Raw genomic sequence first — 26,350 nt, forward strand, 5'->3', positions numbered from 1 at the left:
CTTCAAGCGAAATCGGAAAACGAACTGGCGAAAACTAACTTTCTTTGAATTTCGTTTCTGGAGTTTGAAACAGCTTGCCAAAGTGAACTTCACAGAAAAGTTTGTTCCAGCTGATAAACACTGTTAGTCCGTGGCGATGACGTAACAGATAGCGTGTGGCTCTGAGGCTCCGCCTTCTTTGACGTGTAAATCTTCTCTGGTTAACTTCTTCTGTTCAGTCTGTCGAGGTCAAACGTGAGTAAAAACATGAACACACTGGAAAGGTGCTTCTATTCCAAGCATCTATTGTTTGAATAACTGTGACGTGACTGGAGTGCTGAATTGCAGAGCTGGTGCAAACATATCCACATCGCTATGATCAGATGCTTTCTTAAAGGCCCACTGAAGTGCCTTGAAACGCGCAGCATTATTCAATGTGTTGACGTAATTTCCACTGTAACAGGAAGACAGGGCGGGACATATTGAACAGCTCCTCCCCTTTTTTTAAATAGCCAATAGTCTCGCTCAATGATCCGCTCTGTGCTGTCGTGTCTCTGGACCAGAGCGGACTGTGTTCAAGTGACACTAACGTGAAACCAGACTTCATTCGACCCAATGGAAAGCATATTTACACTGTCTGAATCGTTCCCTATCCCCTATATAGTGCACTATGTGCTATTCACCATGTAGAAAATAGTAAATGTGTGAACAAGTGACCGATTTTAGCTGCAGCTTCTATTTATAATGTAGGGGGCGGGGCTTCAGATTCTAGAGAGCATTTGATTGGACAGAAAATCTGATGAGAAGCTGAAGTGCAGAGTGATGTCATCAAAATCTTTGATACATATTGGCGGAAGTGAGAGACTGACCGTTTTGAACGCTTATATCTTCTAAATGTAAATGTTGTCATTGTTTTGGAGCACACTAGCTTATAGATAACAGTAGGCTGACAACATATTCATACTAAAAGCCAAAAAAAGACTTTAACTGCTGTTTTCTCACCGCTGTAATTTTGTTGTGTGTTTATTTTGTTATTGAGAACAAAGAACACAGCACATATTTATATATATGATGAAATAAGCTCACGTAATTTACATATGAACAACCAGAGATGATGGAAAAACACACGGAGATCATCAGCTTTAGTTTCTGCTCAAGACCAGCCGAACGCTGTGAGTGTGTGTTAGAAATCAGGAATGGTGAGAGAACATTGTGCTTGGTACATTTTTCATCTTCAAACCAAACTCGGGTCTCCAGCCGACAAAGTTTAAATCCCGTCTGGCTAGAGCTCTTCCCATAATGTTACTCATTAGATCAGCAGACGGAGAGAAGACGGTGTTTTGTGGCTGTTTGAACCATAGACTGTAAAAAAGATGGACGACGCCCCTTCGCTCTGTTCCATTGGTGAGAACTGAAGCCGCCAGTGTCCCGATATGGCGCTGACATCTTGGGGCTTGAGTCTGCGCAGTAGCAATCTCGGGACCAGACCTGCGCAGTAGCGATCTCGGGACCAGACCTGCGCAGTGGTGAGCAGGAAGTAAAGCCGCGAAGTCAACGCTCCGCCCTCACTCTCGCAGAACGCACTCTCCCTGAGTCCACTTTTTTAAAAATTGATTGCAGTACGACAAGAGGCTTGTTAAAATAAATACAATCTCCTCAGTCCTCCGAAGATCCCAAAAAAAATGTCCGTTGGTGCTTCAGTGACTACTTCGCTCAGAGAACCTGTCAATCATGACGTTACACCACCGTTTTTATAGCATCACGTAACTAACTAAAAACAAACTTATTTTTGAAACAGACACTTGAACTTACACCAGCGTGATAAAAACGACAGCAAATTAAAGAAACCACCTTTGGAAAAAAGTGTAATTTAATTGTTTAGTTGGTCTCACGTCCCGTTGAATAACACGGGGAGGCGGGGTTTAAGACCTATACTAGGACCAGTCACCGGGGGGCGATCGAGACGTTTTGGCTTCACTTTTAAGGGCTTGTGCGGCACGCTTGGTTTGAACACATTCGATCACATGAGTGTTTACACTACGAAAGCAATCCGGTCAAATGTGTTTTCGGTGGAAAAGCTTAAAATGTTTTAGACCCCATTTACTCCTGTATTTAGCGTCGTCCACTTGTGATCAGATCGACCAAAACACATCTTAATACCAGGAGTAAACAGGGCCTGAATGATTGGAGAAATCCTGCATTCATCACCAGAGAGTAGTCTGTTGTTTTTACTGGAAGGTCTAGTCATGGCATTTTGATGAAACATTATGAGGTCAAAGTGAATATAAAAAAAAAAACCCACCAGGCATCAATGACTGGTTCACAATAAATGCATATCTATAATATGCATTTAGAAAATAAATAGGGTTCATTTTTATTTCATGCTGACTTTAAAAAGGCAATGAAATCCTAACAGATCCTGACACTAAACCGACCCACATCAGCGGAAGCACAACCTGAGGCTGTGTGTGGTCATGAGTGCATCAGACGGAGTGTGACTGTGATGAGGGAGAATGTGTGTGTGCAGTCGGTAACATGACCTGCATGTGTGTAGGAAGTGGTGAAGTGGTGCGGGATATGAGTGGACACGGAGCCCCGGGGGCATCTCCGTGTGTGTGTGTGTGTGTGTGTGTGTGTGTGTGTGTGTGTGTGTGTGAGCCTCTGCTGTAATCAGGGGTTAAACACTCTCCACAGCAGCTCTTCACTGCTCCCACAGGTCTTATTCCAGCATAAAAATCTATAACATTTCCATATTCATATTGTTTTACTAGCTGGAGCCATGGCCTAGTGCTTAGCTCATGTGCCTCAGAAAAGCATTGTGGGAAATGCGTGTTCGGTTCTAGCCAGTGTCGTCAGGGAATAGAGATCGCATTTTAACACTCCAGAATATTTTCCAGTTTCCCCTCTATTTTGACTAGCAATAATAAAGTGTCAATATTGTTTTACAACCAGATTTTTTTTATAACCCTAAACTAGAATCTGGTACTGATCATTCACAGCTGTCACCTAACAGATATAATGTAAGGCTGAGCAACACTATAGGCAAAGGGTTAATAAGACTGAACTGTTTTTACTATTCTGTTGGAGTGATGTAGGAATGATGTATTTTTTGTTTTTTTTAACAGGTTTTTGGTTAAATAAGGTCTTTGCTTTACACAAGCTCAGGATATTTTCATGTTTTATTCTACGACATAAAATGCATCAGTAATATGTGATTTTTAAAAAACTGCTAACAAGTGTCTAAAAGGGACTAGAGAGCTTGTCGGGGACATCAAACGTCATCAGCCGAACAGATAAACTCATCTACTAACTAGTCGCTTTCTGAGCTTTACCACAGTTTGCTTATAATCGAGCTCTTGCAAACTATTAGAACTCAAACTTTCAGGGAAAATGCTTTTTAGAATAAAGACTGAAAGAGTTGTTAGAAGCTTAATGGCAGAGGCATTGAAGTCATGTGATGTGACCGCAGTGTAGTTCGTTTATAGCATATGCTTAGCTTTTTACTTCTGCTGTTTGTTTTTAGGTTTCAAAATTCATAAAAGTAAATTGTGAAGATTATCGTGATGAACAAAACATGTAAAAATCACAGATCGTTTTGCCAAACTTTCAAACTGGCCTACAAAAACACATCGTCAGTGCACCCCTCAATACAATTACCATTGATTGGAGCTTTTTGCAGTGCATTCTGGGATAGCCTTCTTTGTAGATACGATTCTCCTTTAGAATATGGCTTAGAAGGCCGCATCATCATCATTTTGGAACAGCTTTTACATTAAGAGCACATCTATGGTGCTCTCAAACGCAGGCTAGATGGGCAGCGCACTAGGTGTTGGAGAACATGTTTTCCTCCTCTCTTCTCAGGGGTTTTCCAGCAGTAAATTCTCTTTTAAGTTACAGATGAAAACAGCTAATGACAGAGATGTATTCAGAAGAACCTTTCCCAACCTGCTCAGACCTGCACAGCACAGACACGACAATACAACAACCCTTCCCCTGACGGTTTGTCCTTCATGCAATGTCAAAGCCACACACCTCTCCGCTGACACATGCATGATATTTATATATATATATAGAGAGAGAGAGAGAGAGAGAGAGAGAGATAATACCTTGGTCCGGTGGCTCCTTCTCCTGAGTCTTGGCTCCCTGCCTCGCTTGGACTTCCCACAGATTTGGCCGTGGGAGACATGGGTGCAGGAACTAAAGAAAGAGAAAAAGAGATGAGCATACTTTCATCTGCATTTTTGCAGATTCAGTTCATTAAAAGTGTTTTGGCGATTTTTAGAGGATGTATGTAATACTACACACAAAAAAAGGATTAATCTCAACTAATTACAAACAGAATTATTTCAAAATGGATATAGATATCTGTTAAATGATTATTAGCTTGAGCATCAAACATTTGACCAAGATTGTCAACGTTTCTATTCCATTTGAGCAATGTTCTTAATTAAAAAATGACACAGTTCAGATATAGAAATGTAAGTGCTTGATGAAATTGCACCATCAGAACTAGTGTGGTGCACTTCTGCCCCCTTGTGTTCAATCAATGAAGCACACTACACTGGGTTTCTTCATTTGTATGAAGTGCACATACCGGTAGTCTTGCAGAGACAGATTTTGAATATTTAAATTTGCACAGCATAATTCCGGGGCCGAAATGAAGTCATCTTCATAGGAATCTATGTGACAAAATTGGGTTCCCTATATCTCTCTGAATGTATTACAAAAAGAGAAAGAGCACTTCCAAATATGTCCTTTATCTCTGAGCTAAAGTCTAAACTATATATTTCTTTGCCCCAACCCTTTATTGATCTGTGCATGTGTTATTTATATTTATTTTTCCTTTTATCCATGCTGTTTTTAGAAATATTAGTTTATATTGTTCAACTTATTTATTAAGTTTTATTTATGTACTTATTTAAATTTGCTGAGCTGAGCAATATAAAGCTGCCGACTTTAGAAGTCACCTATGAGTAAAGGCCCTTGCACAAATTCGCGTCCGAAATTTTCGCACGTTAAAAAATAAATACGACCTCACGTTATGTCAATCACACTTGCACACTGCCTCCGAAACTTTCGTCCATCAAAAAAAAATTTGGATCAGGTTCGATTTTCTGCGTTTTTCGCATCCGTAACAAGCATTTGAATGGTGTTTTGACAATTTTAGAGCCACAGAATGACAGATGCGGAAAACGCATGTGAAAATTTCGGATTCAGTGTGCAAGGACCTTAAGTGGTGCTTCATGCATTGCTAAACTACTGATAATGGACAATGGATTTGCTTTTTCCAAATTTCCGATAATATGACTGCACAGGATAAATTGTGGCCCAATAATATACCAAAAATAAGCTATTATTATTGAACATTGGCAGGAGAGGTCGTCTCACCGACCGTTCAGAGTTTGATATCTTAGGACAGGTAAATGTGAAACGGTCCTACCCGCAGGCGTGTCTGACGTGATGCCCATGCTCTGCAGAAGAGCGTCAGCCTCCCTGCGCTTCTTCTCCAGGTCCGAATCATCCTGCTGCGGGACGGCCTCCTTCTTCAGCTCAGCCTGACACAAACACAGGCGATCAAACACTTCATTCAAAAACTAACTTTCTATTGTTCCCAAAGAACAAAAACCAGCAATCTGACCCGCTTTTACTCCTTCAGCATTTACTCATAAATAAACAACTTCTTTCTTTTATGGGAAATTTAAGTTAATCAATAACTGCAAACTAACACCGTCCAAACTTCTTTTACTCGTGTAACGTGCCTGAAAATATGCAGATAGTGCTGAAGATCCTGGTGGATTCATCGCTTCAACAACATTGCTTCATATTACCATGACATATGTTAACCAGTGTAAATGTCGAGTATTGTTTCTATCGCAGTTATGCACAGTGTAGTATAAATGCACACATGCACACTAAAGACGAGCTGCTTTACAGACACATCTCAGAGCAACAGACCTCTGGCATGTGAGAATGAATGCACATAAAGTGGAACTTATTCTGGTATATTAAAGGGATAGCTCACCAAAACCATTTGCTCTCCCTCAAGTTGTTTCAAACCTGTATACATTTCTTTCTTCTGCGGATCACTAAAGAAGATACTTTGAAGAATATTATGGTATTATGGAATAATATTATAATTATAATATGGGTTACCAAACAGTTGATGGACCCCATTGACTTCCATAGTGTTTTTTTCCTCCATACTATAGAAATCAATGGGGTCCAACTGTCTGGTTACCGACATTCTTCAAAATATCTTCTTTTGTGTTCAAGAGACGAAAGAAATGTATACAGGTTTGGAACAACTTGAGGGAGAGCAAATGATGACAGAATTTTCATTTTTGGGTGAGCTATCCCTAATGCAAGTAAAAGTCTGTACCTCTTTTTTCTTGCGTTCCTCCTCCTTTCTCTTCTTCTCCTCTCTAATCTGAGCCAAGCGTTGTTTCTTTCGCTCAAGCTCAGCCTTCAGCTCACTTTTATCCGACATGATGCTTCACAAAACACACACACACACAAAGAAAATTTAGTCTCAGGAAGCCAGAATATATGTGTTATGCAAGGTTTTTCTGTATAATGTGCATTCAAAATGATAACATCTAAAATTATTTAGAGAGACAATGTCAAAAAGATAAGGAAAAACAGCCAGTCTCAGCCTTTTTTTTTTAGTATATTTAGATAATTAAAAAAATATATCATATTTGATCACATAAGGTTTTTTTGGCTAATATAGTTTGATATAGTGAGAATATGAAGCTCATTCTCGAGGAGGAAAAAAAAACAGTTTATTCAGAGGCACAAACTGAGCAAAAATTTTTTTAATTTTATGCTGTTACTGATATTTATATGGCCAAAAAGTAAAATTGTGATTGTAATGCAAATCAATGAGATCTTCATAAGCAGGCTACTTACATAAAATGCATATAAATACAAGTCGTCACTCTATATCTGCTATTAAAATAATGTCTCAGTAAGATGATATTTAAGTGCTTAGTTTTATGATCAAAGCTCTGTAGTGTTTATTGTGGGGGCAAAACATATAATGCAATGCAATACAATGATGATTGAGAGATGAACAAATAAATCCTCAAAAGCCTGAGGTATCATAAATGTTCATCTTCAATATTAAAAACAACATAAATGTTATTCTTTTGTCTACTTCATAAGAATTCACAGCAAAAAGACAAGCGTACAACAACCTGAGGCGGTTATACTTGATAAAAAGTATGAATTATCAACTACCCTATATAGGCCTATGTGTTAATGTAGAGGCTTTAGAATTGTGTATCAAATATGATATAGTAGGTTTTTAAAAAACTGACTGCTGAATTAATGTAACACACAACCTCGGGTGTGACTTATTTCTATTTACATCCTCAGCAAACAGTAAGAGAAAAGCGTAAGGCGCTGAGGGAAAGAAGACACCCTTCCTTCCCCTAGTCTCGTCAGACAGATGTACAGGAGTCGTGTCTGTGTGTCTCAAAGACCGCTCTGAACGACCACATTAAACCATGCACTTGAAACGGACTAGTTTAGTCCAGTAACCAGGCCAGTTTCCACTGGAGACTCCAGCACTGTCTGAGTCCTGATACAGAAACATCACGCCACAACTCGTGATCTTAGGAGCACAATATAACCACTGTTAAACTCAACACTTTAAAAACAAGATCACACAAGATCATTTTAGCCATTTCAGCATAAGAGAAGCACTTCTTTCAACCAGCTTGATCTAATGATCAATGAATGATCTAAAGTGGCAAAACACTGATCTTTTCTCAGAATTATATTTTCTTCTTCATTCATGCGCAATGACTTTAACAGATGTTTTTGTGAATTTAAGTGAATATATTTAGTCATTTCTCCTCGAGTTCATCACATTAACTATGAACATCTCTCCACTTACATCTGACAAGATCTCACAACATTACACCTAATGTTTTGAATGACACTGCATGCGAATGTGTTTATACAATACAATGGCATTTATGCATTTTAGGATTGAATTAACTGTCCAAGTCTAGCATTATCAGCATTTTCAGTGTAATGTTAACTTATAGCAAAGAGAGCAGAGACACAGCAACTCATGGGATCATAATATGCATTAATGATGATAATAATATCACTGTTTGTATCGGCACTACAAAACTGAAAGTCCAATTATCTATTTCAAGTCTGTGTACACTTCTCTGATTCTGAGAGCACATAAACATTTACTGTAATCCATTTTAAAGCGGATTAATCTGAATGAGATTAACTTCTGCCTTCTCACAGCAGAAACAACAAAACAACAACCACACAGTCTAACAGCATGTTTTATATATATATATATATATATATATATATATATATATATATATATATATATATATATAACAGAGGACTTTAATGTGTGTTACTGCCATCTGATTCACAGTAGTAACGTTAGTAGCCCCAGTAAAACCCTCGCGCTGGACTACACCCAACACATTAAAAGTGACATACTGAAGGATAAACAGTTGATTTGTATTATAAACATACTGCTGAAATGTTTTCTCCTATCTGAAAGCATGTTGTGAACAGACCTGATGGTGTTTATTGCCTGCAGAAAGCGATGCTTTTGTTGCACTGATCAGTTTCCGGGTGCGCGGATGCGGAGGAGGCGCGACTGACGGGTGCCGGGGAGGATCAATATAACCGAATGTCAAAAACGCGATTGTTTTCTCAAAGATGTTAAAAAAAAGGAGGAAAAAAGAAAAGGAAAGAGTAATGCTAAAATTCTCCATTAAAAGAAAACAGCAAACATGACACAGTTATTGCTTTTTGTTAACTCATTGCTTAGGCTACAGTTATTACCCTCTGCTCTGGGGGCATATACCATGTAGGTCATATATTGGTATATATTATGTTATGCTTTTATTTCATTTTATATTGCAATTTATTTTTTTATAAATCCCGATATGTGTGGGAAAAATTGCGACATTGCAACGTTTATACATCAGGCCTCTGGTCCCTGGACTGGAGACCACTGGGTTAGTGCTTGAAATGTCTGGCTTGAGTCCAGCAGGGAAGAACACAGAGTCTAGTACTGCACATTCCACCTGGCCATTTTATTCTGGCATTACAGCAAGAAGCAGAAGATAATGTGTGGTTTCTTTTTTTTCAAAGAACAAGAAAGTACAAAATGCTTAAAAACAGGACAAATATGAAACTACACAAATGTGTGTATGTACATGATTAAACATATAAAAAGATTACACCTGAAAAATCTAACCTATGTCTTCAGGATTGCTTAAAAATGACAGACAGGTTTGTGTTTGATTAGGGTTGGACTAGTACAGTATCATTCCCGGATCTATACCAATGTAAGTGTTTATAAAACAGAATGCTGTAATGATTGGTATTGTTAGGGGTTAACCGTTTAGGACCCAAGGACCAGATGTTTGAAAGAAGACCCAGAGTCAGAATTATAATAAATTAAAGAAAAGTTTTACTGAAGATAGTTTGCAGTTTCATCAGCAGAAGTCAGCTTCAAGACTCACACAGGAGTTCGTAGGCCACCCCGCTTACAGTTACAAATATCTCAGCAGTTATACCCTACACCAAGGTCTAAGATACGTCATTGCTTCAGGTTGCAGTTTCTGATTGGCTAAGAAATAGATAAACATAGTAATTTTCCACACATATACAGATAGACTGAAGCATGAAGCTGACACTCGGACCCTGAAGTTAGGCTCGTCGTGACCTTCCAGGTCACAGATTTGGGTTGCTGGGCACCAGCATGTCCCGAACAACAACTCAGTCAATGTCCAATAATGCCAGTGGTTCCTTAACCTGTAAGCAAGAAGACTAACACACACACCGACACACAGCTTTTCCCAGGTTGGATTTGGCCAGGCTCTAACTATAAACAGGAGAGTCGTCTCAAAACATCAAGATAATGCATTCATTCTCTCAAGGAGAGCTACACTTTAGTCTAACTGGAAAGTAAGGCTTTAACAAAGAAATGGTCCCTTAAAATATTGGCTTCAATGACCCCTATGTGTTTTAACACGTTGAAGACCTTTCTCAAACACAAAACATGTCCATATTTAATTTCTTGAAGCCGGGTTAAATAAGCAAGCACTGTTACTTCATTCAGATATCAAATACAGACATTAGAGAATACATGAGAATAACATTTCAGTAATCACACTGGTAACGTCAGTAATCACACAGGTAACGTCAGTAATCACACTGGTAACACACTGGTAACGTCAGTAATCACACTGGTAACGTCAGTAATCACACTGGTAACGTCAGTAATCACACTGGTTACTTCTATAACAAAGTAAAATCTCCAGAGAAATCATTCAACTCATTTGATAGGATTTAGAAGGAAAAATATTGATTAATACCTTGATTATAATCACTCATTACATATACATTGAAGCAGCAGTGGATTCCAGAGTCCACCCCCTTCAACACTAAAACTGAGTAACACTTAAATTAACTTAACTTAAACACTTAACTTCAGTAAGTTGGCTATATGAAAGAAATTGCTGAAGATTTTTTTTCTTTGGTGTTGATACGACAACTAGTAAATACACTAAGTTTCGTCATGCTAGCATATGTGGAAGCGTTTAAACCATGTGTAGCCCCGCTTTAGGTTGTGCCCCGCTCACCCCTACTATTTAGGACTAATGACCAAATGAGTTTGGGGATGTCGCAGTAAGGCAAAAAAAAACAACAACCTTTAATACATTTATCTTACATTACTATTGATCACTCTGATATTCGTTGTTTCTGCTAGTATTTTGTCCATATTTATTCATCACCGCTCTTAGAACATGATTCTAATGAGAAAATTTTACTTTGTTACTTTACATGTTGAAATACTTGACTTGATAATTTACTAAACACCATAATAATATCTCACTGTTCCCGCATTGTAGTAATATTTGCAGTCAGCTCTCTGTAATCTACAGTGTTAGATCGCACAGTTTTACTGCTGTCCCATTTATAACCCCAAACCCAGGATAGAGCGGCTGAGTGAATGTGGCCTGGACTCTGTGGATGAGGGTCATTGTGTCGGAGACGCTGTAGAAGGACAGAGTTCCTGCACTGTGATCCACATACACTCCTATCCTACTGCTGATGAAGGGCACAAGGAGTTCAGTATGACTGTCACTGTGAATGAAGGAGCATCTGGAGGTAGAGCAGATCAAACTCCAGGACTGATCATTATATCCGAACACACACTCATCTCTCTGTGCCTTCCTCTTGATGTACATATAAGACACTGCTATACCCACAAATCCACTCCCGCTCCACTCAAGCTCCCAGTAACAGCGTCCACACACACTCTCTCTGCACAACACCTGAGGATAATAATGAAATCTGTCTGGATGATCAGGATACTGCTGGACGCTGGCAGTGAAAGTCGCCACTGTGTTCCCCTCAGACAGATGGAGGTGTTTATTCGCTGTGTTTGGATCTAGAGTGAACTGGCTGGAATCTGATGGAGATAAAACACAACATAATTTATTCATCCTCCATTTTGGTGTGTCAATAGCTATGTTTTCATCCCCCTTATATTTAAGCACATTTTGTGATATGACATAAAAAACGCTGGATGCAAATGCCAAGATGAGCATAAATTAAAAAAATATGCATTAAAAACTAAGGCACTCAATTGAGGCTGATCATTTTTTTATCCGATAAGAAAACATGCGCATAATAAACTACAATGGAAACACATTTACTGAATAAAATTCCTTGATGTCCATCAAAAAAGACAGGTGACTTTGCGGAATGGGACGGCCCCCTCCTTGAACTGCCACCTTAACGTGGTGGAGGGGTTTGAGTACCCGAATGACCCTAGGAGCTATGTTGTCCGGGGCTATATGCCCCTGGTAGGGTCTCCCAAGGCAAACAAGTCCTAGGTGACGGGTCAGACTAAGAGCGGTTCAAAAGCCCTTTATGAGAAAAATTATATCGAGGACCGTGACGTCGCCCGGTATGGCGCAGCCGGGGCCCCACCCTGGAGCCAGGCCTGGGGTTGGGGCTCGTATGCGAGCGCCTGGTGGCCGGGCCTCGCCCCACGGGGTCCGGCCGGGCTCAGCCCGAAGGGGGCTGGTGTGGGTTTGCTTATAGCCCCCCAGCTCAGCTGCCATGTGTTGGAGTTCACCCCGGTGAACGAGAGGGTCGTTTCCCTGCGCCTATGGGTCGGGGATAGGTCTCTCACTGTCGTGTGTGCCTACGGGCCAAACGGCAGTGCAGAGTACCCGGCCTTCTTGGGGTCTCTGGGAGGGGTGCTGGAAAGTGCTCCAACTGGGGACTCCGTCGTTCTACTGGGGGACTTCAATGCCCACGTGGGCAACGACAGTGACACCTGGAGGGGCGTGATTGGGAGGAACGGCCCCCCTGATCTGAACCCGAGTGGTGTTCAGTTATTGGACTTCTGTGCTAGTTACAGTTTGTCCATAACGAACACCATCTTCAAGCATAAGGGTGTCCATCAGTGCACGTGGCACCAGGACACCCTAGGCCGTAGGTCGATGATCGACTTTGTGGTCGTTTCATCTGACATCCGGCCGTATGTCTTGGACACTCGAGTAAAGAGAGGGGAGGAGCTGTCAACTGATCACCACCTGGTGGTGAGTTGGATCCGATGGCGGGGGAGGAAGCTGGACAGACTCGGCAGACCCAAGCGTACTGTGAGGGTCTGCTGGGAACGTTTGGCCGAGTCTCCTGTCAGAGAGATCTTCAACTCCCACCTCCGGCGGAGCTTCGACCAGATCCCGAGGGAGGCTGGAGATATTGAGTCCGAGTGGACCATGTTCTCCACCTCCATTGTCGAAGCGGCCGCTGGGAGCTGTGGCCGTAAGGTCTCTGGTGCCTGTCGAGGCGGCAATCCCCGAACCCGGTGGTGGACACCGGAAGTAAGGGATGCCGTCAAGCTGAAGAAGGAGTCCTATCGGGCCTGGTTGGCATGCGGGACTCCTGAGGCAGCTGACGGGTACTGGCAGGCCAAGCGAACTGCAGCCCGGGTGGTTGTGGAGGCAAAAACTCGGGCCTGGGAGGAGTTCGGTGAGGCCATGGAGAAGGACTATCGGCTGGCCTCGAAGAGATTCTGGCAAACCGTCCGGTGCCTCAGGAGAGGGAAGCAGTGCCCTACCAACGCTGTTTACAGTAGAGGTGGGCAGCTGTTGACCTCAACTGGGGATGTCGTTGGACGGTGGAAGGAATACTTGGAGGATCTCCTCAATCCCGCCGTCACGTCTTCCATTGAGGAAGCAGAGGCTGGGGGCTCAGAGGTGGACTCGTCCATCACCCGGGCTGAAGTCACCGAGGTAGTCAAGAAACTCCTCGGTGGCAAGGCACCGGGGGTGGATGAGATCCGCCCTGAGTACCTGGATGTTGTGGGGCTGTCTTGGCTGACACGTCTCTGCAGCATCGCGTGGCGGTCGGGGACAGTGCCTCTGGGATGGCAGACCGGGGTGGTGGTCCCTCTTTTTAACCTGTTAACCGTTGCCAGTGTGCGGGCGCACTGAAGCGTTTTTTTTATATATAGTTCAAAGTTACTATCAGATTTAATGTTATACCTTGACAAACTATACATCATTAAAAAGATATAAGACTCAAGTTTCAGTATTTGACCACTATTGTATTCTGAGAAACTTATAGCGACAGTTATTTCTTAATTTGTGTCAGGAGTTATGAAATGAAAAAATGAGTCGATACCTTTAATATGAATTATGCGTGTCAGCCGCTTTCATTCATAAAAAAACTCCGTGCTGTCGTCATGACAGCGCTTGACAAAACAACGTCCCTCAGGGCTTTAGCTCAAAAATGTGCTGATTTGGAGAAATATTGATATATTCTCATAGGTTTACATCAGATTTCTATAGACAGGAATAATATTTATTGAATTTATACCCAAATGCGTCGATGTAATCATTATGAGCGCTTGGATACTCTGATACTGTGTTTTCAATTCATACCAATAGCCTGAGGGCGCTATATGCACAATAATAGTCCATAATATGGAACATGAAGAAGAGCCATGATCATGTGACATTCCAGGACGTCACTGATACACACAAAGCTAACAGAGATCGTGCTGTAACATGCAGATAAAGATGTTTTGAAGACAATAAACATGATTGCAATGATATTTGAGTTACCTGTGTTTTTCAAGCCATGCCAGGTATTTTCATAATAATAGATTATATTTATAATGTAATGCTAATCTATATAGACTATCATTGTGCAGAATACCATACAATAGTATATTTTCTGTCTGATTTTTTATCTGAAGCCAAATTAGATCACAGAAGATTATTTAAAATACTCGACTTGCGTTATAAAGTAAGTTTGGAGCACAAACATGGTTTTAATCTAATAAATTGTTGTGTATTGATGGTGTGCTAAGCTAACATGCTAGCTAGCTCTAGGTGCACCTGCAACCTAGAAGTTATCTTTTATGATGTTGTTTCTAAATAGGAATGCTTGCTGAAATGTTTCTTTATTCCAGAAGGGCATTTGATACAGTTAGATACAGTGAGAACTTTGATAAAAGAATTTTGGGATTGAAACCCTATGAATAGCCTGTGAATAGCCAGTCGTTAGTAGTTATAATGCAGACAAAAGAAATGCATATTTAGAGCCATAACCAGGCTGGAGAGGTGTGAATGTGTGCAGGGGGAGACTGAGACTGAATGGGGCTCGTTTGCACCACAAAACAATAGAGACAAAAGACTGAATAGATGACTTAGAAGATGACTATAAACATCAGCAGCATTTTAGAGTCAAATCAAAATAAAGTCATGACATGATCTTGAAAAACATTTAACTAAATACAGAGTTTTAGACTTATTATCTTCAGATTTTACATATAACATGGTCAGACATGTGGCTTTAGCTGCAGTGCATTTCTAGATTGCTACAGTGCCAACTTCAATTTTATTTTCATGAAAATGTTTCATAAAAATACATTTCTAATAACTTTACAACATTTTGAAGCTATTTATAACTATATTTTTCATTATGACAATAATTAATTCTACATTTACAATAAACTGCCAGGTGTCAGCTTTCTGAGATCATGAACTGTATCTGTTTCAGTTTGGGTATGTCATTTCTGGGGATTTTTCAAAAGTGGGGTTGCAGCTTAACAGGTTAAGAAGGGGGACCGGAGGGTGTGTTCCAACTATAGGGGGATCACACTTCTCAGCCTCCCTGGGAAAGTCTATGCCAGGGTACTGGAGAGGAGAATACGGCCGATAGTAGAACCTCGGATTCAGGAGGAACAGTGTGGTTTTCGTCCGGGCCGTGGAACATTGGACCAGCTCTATACCCTCTACAGGGTGCTGGAGGGTTCATGGGAGTTTGCCCAACCAGTCCACATGTGCTTTGTGGATTTGGAGAAGGCATTCGACTGTGTCCCTCGCGGCGGCCTGTGGAGGGTGCTCCGGGAGTATGGGGTCCGGGGTCCTTTGCTAAGGGCTGTCCGGTCCCTGTACGCCCGAAGCAGGAGCTTGGTTCGCATTGCCGGCAGTAAGTCAGACTTGTTCCCGGTGCATGTTGGACTCCGGCAGGGCTGCCCTTTGTCGCCGGTTCTGTTCATAATTTTTATGGACAGAATTTCTAGGTGCAGCCAGGGGCCGGAGGGTGTCCGGTTTGGTGACAACACGATTTCATCTCTGCTTTTTGCGGATGGTGTTGTCATTTTGGCCTCATCAAATCAGGACCTTCAGCATGCACTGGGACGGTTTGCAGCTGAGTGTGAAGCGGCTGGGATGAGAATCAGCACCTCCAAATCCGAGGCCATGGTCCTCAGTCGGAAAAGGGTGGCTTGCTCACTTCAGGTTGGTGGAGAGTTCCTGCCTCAAGTGGAGGAGTTTAAGTATCTTTGGGTTTTGTTCACGAGTGAGGGAAGGATGGAACGGGAGATTGACAGACGGATCGGTGCAGCTTCTGCAGTAATGCGGTCGATGTACCGGCCTGTCGTGGTGAAGAAAGAGCTGAGCCGCAAGGCAAAGCTCTCGATTTACCGGTCAATCTACGTTCCTACTCTCACCTATGGTCATGAGCTTTGGGTCACGACCGAAAGGACAAGATCCCGGATACAGGCGGCCGAAATGAGCTTTCTCAGCAGGGTGGCTGGGCGATCCCTTAGAGATAGGGTGAGAAGCTCGGTCACTCGGGAGGAGCTCAGAGTAGAGCCGCTGCTCCTCCACATCGAGAGGGGTAAGCTGAGGTGGCTCGGGCATCTGTTTCGGATTCCTCCTGGACGCCTTCCCGGGAAGGTGTTCCGGGCGCGTCCCACTGGGAGGAGACCCCGGGGAAGACCTAGGTCACGCTGTAGAGACTATGTCTCCCGGCTGGCCTGGGAACACCTCGGTGTCCCCCTGGAAGAGCTGGAGGAAGTGTCCGGGGAGAGGGAAGTCTGGGCATTTCTGCTTAGACTGCTGCCCCCGCGACCCGGCCCGGGTAAGCGGAGGAAGATGGATGGATGGATGGATGGATGGGACGGCATAACTGGTCCAACCAGCGGACCGATGAAATGCTGTTTTGGTCATTCTGAAATGCCTGAGCCAAAGTCTGTCGTCAAAGTGGTTCGGTATAAGTACCTCCCAGAACTGTCTCACACAACTGAAAACAGCAGGCATTCTCCGAAAGCAAGATAACATGACTGATTATAGTGCGTTTCATCTGTGCACTCTGAGGCGCAAGTCATTTATAAAACCCCACAGTGAATTTTACTGCAGCAATGTCTCGCTTACTCCCCGAATGAGGGACCGGAGACGTTACGTCGAATGACTGATGCATTGAGGTCTCACTTGGGAGCCCAATCACCTTCAAGTGGCAACAAAACGGGCCAATGGACATTGGGGAGTTAGATTTGCATGGCAAGCCACTACCCCGAACATACGGGTGTATAAGCTTGCTGGCAACTCCCTCATTCAGGTTTGTGCTGAGGAGCTGAGAGGGGTACAGGCATTGAGGGATACAGGGTTGTGGCAGGTGGGACGTAACGTCCCCGTTCCCTCCTTCAGTGAGTGAGGATTAGGACGTCATGTTCGACGTTACGCATTGAGGTCCCTATGGAGAGCACCACAACCTCTGACCCTTCCCAGTGCCCTCTGTAAGTCAGACAGACCTCCGTACTTGGTGGGATGGAAGGACAGAACTTTCTAAGGGGACGGTCGATAGCTGCTGTTTGTTGGACGTTACCAGGGATGAAATCACTGCACTTATCTGTGCAAGTTTGCTCTTTTTAGGCGAAAACACAGCTAAATGTGCCCTTTCTCCAACTGAAGAAGCTTCTCCTTCTCAATGCGAAGGCGAATGGCAGATCGCTGTAACAAATCCACTCAGCTCTGAAGCAAAAACCTGAATGAGTGAGTTGCAGCCAAGCTTATATACCTGTATGTCCGGGGGAGTGGCTTGTCATGCAAATCTAACTCGCCAATGTCCATTAGCCCATTTTGTTACTATCGAAGGTGATTGGGCTCCCAAGTGAGACCCCAATGCACCAGCCAATCAACGTGATGTTGAACTTGACTGACTGAAAGGGAACTTTTTTCACAGGTTTATCAGGAAGTGACAATTTTGTTCCTTGCGACTTGCTGGATGGAGATGGCGCTTTATGCGCAATTGTTTTATGCGATATTCCAATTTTGTGCATAAGCTAAATTCACAACTTTGGATGGAAACAATCACAAAGAAATCCCTACCACTAATGCACAGACAAGCGGAGAGTAAACAAACAGTAAAAGGCATTACTGTTGGACTGAAATACCAAAAATGGCCTCAGAATATTTGAAATCACAAAAATATCTGTATTGTGAGGACATCCCAATTGTCTTTGTAACATACTTAATAATATTTTAATGAAAATGTAAATGTATTCATTGTGTCTTACATTGCAGGAACTCCTCCCTGATCTTGGGTTCATTGGTGGGAATGATTTCAATGTATGTTACTAAAAAATTAAACAGACATAGTTAAAATATAGCTCCCATTAAAAAGTTTAAGAGTTCATAAATGTCCACTACTTTACCTCTGCCAGATATCTTGTCTATCTCCTCTCTACAGAAATCCTGCAGTTTTTCTTTCAGTTGAAAGACAGACTTTCCCACATCATCAAAAGCGAGGAGAGAGCTGACAGTGATGCTGGGTACATCAGTAGATTCAGGAGGTTCAGAGAGAGACTGGAAACTCTACAGGAAGACAAAAACCTTCATGAACAGATATTTACTCTGCTTGTTTATTCAAATCATCTTGAGTAACTTGTGTATACTTGAACTACCAGTTTGCTATTCATGGGCGTCAGTTTGGTTTGAAATGTGCATTCGGAAGTGCATTTTCAGAAGTGCTGGGTACAATGATGCATTCTTTTTTTTTTTTCTCTTTCGCGCAGGTCATGTTTTGAAAGACGATGTGCTGTAGCTTACTAATGTAAATAAATAAAAATGTATACAAAAATGTGAATGTGATGATGTCCGATTCTGATTTTATGAAGAAGAAAGCCTAAAGTTTTCAAAAAGCATTAGTCATATGACCCACTATTCTGCTTCATAAGTACCATGTTGACAATTTGACATGACATAGTTTAATGTACCTAAACAATTACCAAATTTCTCTCTCATATTGCTCCTCATAACCACTGAAAACGGTCAAAAAATCGAACCAAAAGTCAAATTATTATGGACGTAATCTGACAGTTTCTGCTTCATTAGAGCCTATTGTAAGGAAAAAGCTTAACGTGGTTTAATGTACCTAAACAACGATCAATGATGATCGGTGGACGTACCCACCGTCCCCTCCGAAATCGACGCCTATGTTGATATTATATATGCTTTATTTGCTACAGTTGTGTCTTGTATCGTTTTCATGGTGTTCTACTGGGCTGTTCAGGTCTAGTCGAGCACTTCTGTTCTAGTAATTTCCATAGATCTTAGAAATCCAATCAGTTTAAATGGAATACAATGTAAATGTTACCCCCTCTTTCAAGTCTTTGGGACTTTTTATGCTTTTTATCATCCATCAGGTGAACATCCTAATGGTTAAGAAAAGCAATAGTGTCACCTTTTCTCAAAAAGCCACATGATTTTATGTATCATATACACTCACCTAAAGGATTAGTAGGAACACCTGTTCAATTTCTCATTAATGCAATTATCTAATCAACCAATCACATGGCAGTTGCTTCAATGCATTTAGGGGTGTGGTCCTGGTCAAGACAATCTCCTGAACTCCAAACTGAATGTCAGAATGTGAAAGAAAGGTGATTTAAGCAATTTTGAGCGTGGCATGGTTGTTGGTGCCAGACGGGCCGGTCTGAGTATTTCACAATCTGCTCAGTTACTGGGATTTTCACGCACAACCATTTCTAGGGTTTACAAAGAATGGTGTGAAAAGGGAAAAACATCCTGTGGGCGAAAATGCCTTGTTGACGCTAGAGGTCAGAGGAGAATGGGCCGACTGATTCAAGCTGATAGAAGAGCAACTTTGACTGAAATAACCACTCGTTACAACCGAGGTATGCAGCAAAGCATTTGTGAAGCCACAACACGCACAACCTTGAGGCGGATGGGCTACAACAGCAGAAGACCTCACCGGGTACCACTCATCTCCACTACAAATAGGAAAAAGAGGCTACAATTTGCACGAGCTCACCAAAATTGGACAGTTGAAGACTGGAAAAATGTTGCCTGGTCTGATGAGTCTCGATTTCTGTTGAGATATTCAGATGGTAGAGTCAGAATTTGACGTAAACAGAATGAGAACATGGATCCATCATGCCTTGTTACCACTGTGCAGGCTGGTGGTGGTGGTGTAATGGTGTGGGGGATGTTTTCTTGGCACACTTTAGGCCCCTTAGTGCCAATTGGGCATCGTTTAAATGCCACGGCCTACCTGAGCATTGTTTCTGACCATGTCCATCCCTTTATGACCACCATGTACCCATCCTCTGATGGCTACTTCCAGCAGGATAATGCACCATGTCACAAAGCTCGAATCATTTCAAATTGGTTTCTTGAACATGACAATGAGTTCACTGTACTAAAATGGCCCCCACAGTCACCAGATCTCAACCCAATAGAGCATCTTTGGGATGTGGTGGAACGGGAGCTTCGTGCCCTGGATGTGCATCCCACAAATCTCCATCAACTGCAAGATGCTATCCTATCAATATGGGCCAACATTTCTAAAGAATGCTTTCAGCACCTTGTTGAATCAATGCCACGTAGAATTAAGGCAGTTCTGAAGGCGAAAGGGGGTCAAACATAGTATTAGTATGGTGTTCCTAATAATCCTTTAGGTGAGTGTATGTCTGTAACTGTAAGCACAAACGGTGCAGGACGAGATAAGCATTAAAGTTTAAACAGTTTTTCAGCTGTGTGAGTATAACAAATTCCTCCAATTAAATAGAATTAAAATGAAGAAAGTTTCTAATGGTAAGGTGTGTCTAAAACAACATGTATTCCAGATCTCTGTAACCTTGCGGAAACGATGTGTGTGAGAAAGCATCCCCAGCTCAGCGTCTCTCCTCCTCAGATCATCAATCTCCTGCTCCAGTTGCTCCACGAGTCCTTCAGCTCGACACACTGCCGCCTTTTCCTGATCTCTGATCCGCTGTGCCACCTTAGAGCAGATCATCTCAATGTTGCCGAACAGCTCAATGAAGATCCTCTCGCTGTCCCCCACCGCTGCCTCTGCAGAGCGCTGTATAGGACACACGACACACATCACAGTCAGCTCTTTCTGTTTAGCTCTTTCAGAGTCTAAACTACTGTTGTTCTCTAAACGCACCTTATGAGACTCCACCGCCTCTCTCAACTCCTCAAGATCTTTCGCTCTCTGCTGGATTCTCTGCTGGAACTTACTCTGTCGCTCTTTTACAATCGTCTGGATACAAATACAAGTAAAACTGTAAAAGTGAGAGAGGAAAAAAAACTATTTTGTGTACACTCTCAGAAAATAAAGTACATTAATGTACCTTTAGGGGTACAATGGCTTGTCACTGGGGCTGTTCCCTCAAGGGTACAACTTTTGTACCCTTGGCATAGGCCTTTTAATGCTTTTTGACCCTCAAAATGGTACTGTACATATACTGTATGTACCTTGAGGTCCAATAATAAGCCCTATGGGGTACGTTAGTGTAGATTGTACCTTAGGGGGAAAAAATGGGACTCCTACTGTACCCCTATTTCTGACAGTGTAGCACGAGTACATACAATATTGGATACTTATATTCATTTGATTTTATGTGAATGGGGTTTGCAACCCATATAGTGTGAGACGGTCACGAAGCAAAGACAGTAAGAGTTAAGGCACACCAGATGTTTTTTTCCTGGCGTTTTCTTTCCTTTCTTGCATTTTTTTCCAGTAGAAATCTCCACATCTTTCGGTCGAGCAGAAACATCAGCTTGAAGTTGCGTCTTCTTCAGTTGCTCCACCACTTCAGCCAGAATGGTGTTTTTATTCAGCGCAGGTCTTTCAGTGAAGGTCTGTCTGCATTGAGGACAGCTGTAGACTCCCTTCTCATCCTCCTGATCCCAGCAGCATGTAATGCAGATCTTACAGTAACTGTGTCCACAGGGAATGGCCACCGGATCATTCAGTAGATCCAGACACACTGGACAGCTGAACTGCTCCTGAGAAAAACTGGCTTCTGCCATTTCACTGTATTTACACACAGACAGTGAAAGACAGACATGACAGCCCAGTAAGTTTCATTTTCTCTGAACAGCTGAAACGGTTTCCTGGTTCTGTTCAAGAAACGTGTGCAAAAACTAACCTTAACCCTTAAACACCCTAAAAACTAACCTTAACCCTTAAACACCCTAAAAACTAACCTTAACCCTTAAACACCCTAAAAACTAACCTTAACCCTTAAACACCCTCACAGAAAACATTCTGCATTTTTACATTTACAAGAAAGAAAGAGAAACACATAATTTATGATTTATAATCTGAGCTCAAACATATATGTAAAACATTTCAGATTTTACTAACTTTGTGGGGACATTTGGTCCTCACGATGTACGTTAAACAAGTTCACTGAGGGGCTTTCATATATTAGGGCATAACAATAATAAACAAAAATCATTCATTCCAAAATATGTGCAGCATTAAAAAAACTGGCTGTAATGGTGTGAATTAAGTGAAAAAAAGTAGAGAGAGAAAAAATATGTAAAGGTTTGAATGTGTTATTCACTAGAAACAGTAACGTAGTTATTACATTGTTTTCACTTTGTTTAAACCATTTTCAATGAACTCAAAGAAACGTGTTGTTATAGTTGCAATGCATTAGCATAGAGCTACACGACTTGAATTTAATAAATATAATTTAGGCTAGAGTGTATTTTTAATCTTTTTTGTTAAAATATTGGTTTAATGATTTATCTGGAAACACATACTGTTTTAACCAACATGATATTTCCTCCGCATTCCGATTAAGATAGAAAGGAAACTCACTGTCAAACTAATGTTGATTAACTAACTGTATTTCTCAATGTACATTTCTGAAATGCACTTTCTGTAAAGCTGCTTTGAAACAATATGTATTGTGAAAAGCGCTATACAAATAAATTTGAATAATGTCTATAAATTAAAAACAATTTTCCCACAGTAGGCTTTACCTCCTCCTCCTCCTTCTTCTTCTTTTTCTTCTTCTTCTTCTTCTTCTTCTTCTTCTTCTTCTTCTTCTTCTTCTTCTTCTTCTTCTTCTTCAGTAATTTGTAGTGATGTTATGTATGACACTGAGGCTCCAATGTGTATCGAGTAGGCTATGCGGGGCAATTTCCAAAGAGGCTTCATATCAAGGCTTATTGTTGTCATAATATCACGTGGTCGATAACAAACCAAGCCTTTCTTGTCTTACTTTCTGTTCAGTGCATATTTCGCTTTGCGTGTCTGCTGAACTTTACTTGGCGACGGAATTTTAGGGACTTTTTGTAGTTTGGTGTTTTTTTTTCCCTCTCTTTTTTATTACAAAGACAAATGCTATTGGTTTGTACAGAGACTGTATTTTTACATCTTCAACCCCTCCCCAACCTACCTTTATTGGCTAAAGTTACTGCTTTACAGGATACTTAGCTAGGATGTTTAAAAAAAATACAAATAAAATGATGATGATGAAAATGAAAATAGTTATTAGTAATAATGAAGATGCAAGTAATATTGCAAATTATGCAATAGTTAAATAATGACAATATTTAAAAAGGGATGGATACCACAATCAAGGTGTAACAATGATACAACAGTAAACAACATAAACCATACATTATTGACATAAAGCTACCTAAGCATCAAACAACACCATGTAATAAAACCTTATTTTGGTGTAGTGAGGGAGTAACCATGTTTACAAAGGCGTATGAAAAAAAAAAGGTTCCTCCTTTTAGGAATATTTTCAGTTGGTAAAATATGCATTAAACTTACAGGACTTTTGTTGTAAATTTTACCAGCTTGTTGTCCATAGCCTACAATGAGTGGGGAGGCTGCAGACCATACGTCCCAGGCCCTGTTGTTCCTGATGCGTCCAGTAGGAGGAGGCTGTACAGCGACACGAACTGACTGAGGTAGGCCTCAGCCAAAGTTGCCAAAGTTATTGTTGTTTAGCATGATGCAACATTTATTATTTATAAACGATTAGCTAGATAGAGCTAGGGTAGATATCAATTCATTTCTATATATCAATGGATGGGTCTATAATTTATTTCGAGAGACAAAAAGTTCTTGACGGTCAGGTTGATGTTCTGTCTGGCTCAAACTTGTTTCCAGTCTTCACTACTCACTCTCAAAATTAATTTTCTTTTTAATTTTCTTTTGTTGCCTGTCTTTAGCTTGCGTGAGATGGCCTCTTCTGGTAAGACCATGTTTACTCCTTGCATTAAAACACACTCCACATGGTTTCTGGGGCAACATTACAGTAAATATGGAAATATGTGAACTTGTTTTTTTACAGTCTATGGTGTGAACACACAAAATACACATTTATAATAGGCATATATGTGTATAAATGTGTATGTGTATGTATGTAAATCTCTCTCTCTCTCTCTCTCTCTCTCTCTAAGTAAAGAGTTGAACTGCACACTCATTTAAATATTTTGATTATTTCCAACGTCATGCATGATAAAACCCACATTAAAAAATGTTCCCATATGGTTCGAATGTAGATTCTAGTTTGAGTTGTTTCTTATTTGAGATGATCTAATTATCTAATTTACTGATCTGGACTAAAATGTAGGCTATGTGTGCACTTAATGTGGGATTTATCATACTCTGTCTTTACCAAGTTCTCTTTAACTTGCATCTCATAAAGGTGTGTGTTTGCTTTAGCTAGCCTACTTAAGAAAATGAAAATCTCCCTATCTAAACTTGTATACAATTTGAACTGCATTCCAAACCAATAGCTTGTCTAGTAAATAAACGACTTACAGAGGAGATATACATGGACATGTTTTAATGTCATTTTTCATTTTCTCTGCACAGTCCATCATCAGTGGCCAAAAGAAATCAAAGTGTCTTGACAATTTTTCCAAAAGTGTTCCACCAACAAGTGCCTGTGCCGTTGTACTTTAAAGATCAGGAGCAAACTGATGCAATCCACACTCACCTGACATCAATTCTGCGCAGCACACACACACACACACACACACACACAGTGACAAGATCAAATTCACCATGGATGTCCTTTTTAAAACTTTTAATGTTTAATTTTTTTATCAGTGAGCAGAAGCACTTTGACAGGAGGATAGAAAAACAGTTAAAGAAGAGTGGCAAGCCATAGGAGTCATCATAATTCATAAATGGTGTTAATAAATAATTGTTTTTGTGAACAACAATATTGTCTCTTTCTTCTAAATGGCCTTTAGAATTTTAGAAAAGGGATAAATTGTGTTTGTCTTCATAAAATGCTATGTAGGACACTGTTTTAGCTGTGTGACGACCAATAGAGAATAGTAGAGCGGATATTTCATCGATGATCCATGCGATTACACGGTAGCTTAATACTGCAATATTTCAATCACTAAAGACTTGTTTTACCCCCCAGGTGGGTGTTCCTATGAGGGTGTCACATCAAGGGAATTGTAACTAACGCATTTCACTCCATAACGTTGTGTACATCTTATAATGTTCATTCTTTCCTATAATATACAGTTGACTGTATGCTCTGTGACCTTTTGCCTTGTTAAACAGTGCCTTTTGAGGCACCTTTATATGTAATTTATTGCCCTTGGCCCTACAGTATGTGTGTTTTGTTTGTCTGTTCAGTTTACGTTTGTCACTTTTAATGTTGTTGTTGTCAGCAACGGTTGTGGGAAAGCACACGAAGAAGAAGATTCAGGCAAACAGTTTTTAATAAACTCCAAAAACAAAATCCAAGAACAGGTAATCAAAGTAAACTCAACCTTAACACAAACGAGACCGGACAAATGAGAACCGAAAAGACTGCAAATAAAAGGCAAATGAGGGTAATAATGACAAACACCTGTGATCATTAAATTAATCTCCATGACAACTTATAAATGGCGGGAAAACTGGTCAAAGGAAATCGGGAAACGAATGAAAACTTGCTAAAAGTTAATGAAAATGAAACTAAGACAAAATAACTGAATGTCTGTGACAGTTGTATGCATTTGTGCTTTTGTTAAACCTAATAATAATAATAATAAATTCTTGTATACGTGGAAAAAAACCACAACTTTCGCACGTTCTGATTGACAGATTGTTGTTGTTAATGTTATTTCAACAAACAATTTGCTTCATACACTCATCGCCATTGTAAATGTTATCATTCAACTGAACTGGGCACATGCATTTTTTAGATTTTTTAGTTTAGGCTACACGACACTTTTTTATACATTTTGGCCGTTCATTTAGCCTACACGACAACATCGTTTTGGGGGCCTGAAAACACAAACTTTTGACTTTTGAAAACAATACCATAATCGTCTATGTGTAAATGACAAAAACTTGAATTTGTGAAAACAGTGACGTTTTCTTATTACATGTCTATCGGCGCTAGTGTTTCTTTACAAAGTGATATCGCCAACTACTGGCCTGACAGCAGAATACCTACAGACGTTTTCAAGGATCTGTGTGAACGAGGATCGTTTTGACCACGTTGTAGCCTGTATGTAAAAAATGTGCAAAGAAAAAACATTTTAGTACCTCATTGTTGTGTAAACTTACCCTTAGACATCATTATGCTACATTATGTTGCCCCACGCATCGCATGCAAATGCACGTCTCGAATGAATGAATGAATGAATGGGGTTTTATAGCATATTTACTTTAGCTGATTAATTAATAATTCCAGGGCAGCCAAAACTACAATGTGAAATCATTAATATTTAGGCTACAAGTAAATCTTCTAATCAAGAAGCTATTTCCA

The 26,350-nt window shown here is 40.8% G+C and overlaps 2 protein-coding genes across 4 annotated transcripts in view; both read right to left on the bottom strand.

Annotated features, from left to right (window-relative positions):
* dync1i2a (dynein, cytoplasmic 1, intermediate chain 2a) overlaps positions 1-8,617 on the bottom strand; it is a 50,240-nt gene extending 41,623 nt beyond the window's left edge. For both annotated transcript variants that reach the window (XM_079880279.1, XM_079880280.1), the window contains exons 1-4: positions 8,538-8,617; positions 6,359-6,470; positions 5,420-5,534; positions 4,086-4,176 (exon numbers count right to left, since the gene is read on the bottom strand). In XM_079880279.1, coding sequence (XP_079736405.1) covers positions 4,086-4,176; positions 5,420-5,534; positions 6,359-6,466 — 314 coding nt within the window. In that variant the 5' untranslated portion in view covers positions 6,467-6,470; positions 8,538-8,617. The remainder of the gene's footprint in view (positions 1-4,085; positions 4,177-5,419; positions 5,535-6,358; positions 6,471-8,537) is intronic.
* Positions 8,618-9,050: 433 nt separating this feature from the next.
* On the bottom strand, positions 9,051-21,701 carry LOC307164466 (tripartite motif-containing protein 16-like protein). Of its 2 annotated transcripts, XM_079881341.1 has the most exons (6): positions 21,285-21,701; positions 20,758-20,853; positions 20,446-20,670; positions 18,002-18,161; positions 17,864-17,923; positions 9,051-11,449 (listed from the first exon to the last, which is right to left on the bottom strand). In XM_079881341.1, the coding sequence occupies exons 1-6, from the start codon at positions 21,624-21,626 to the stop codon at positions 10,914-10,916; spliced, it is 1,419 nt and encodes a 472-aa protein (XP_079737467.1). In that variant the 5' UTR covers positions 21,627-21,701; the 3' UTR covers positions 9,051-10,913. The 2 variants fall into 2 exon arrangements, with proteins under 2 accessions (XP_079737467.1, XP_079737468.1); XM_079881342.1 differs by lacking the exon at positions 20,758-20,853 and having other exon boundaries at positions 9,422-11,449; positions 21,285-21,684.
* Positions 21,702-26,350: the final 4,649 nt, after the last annotated feature.

Source organism: Squalius cephalus (genome assembly GCF_949319135.1).
Source record: "Squalius cephalus genome assembly, chromosome: 9".
NCBI classification, from domain to species: domain Eukaryota; kingdom Metazoa; phylum Chordata; class Actinopteri; order Cypriniformes; family Leuciscidae; genus Squalius; species Squalius cephalus.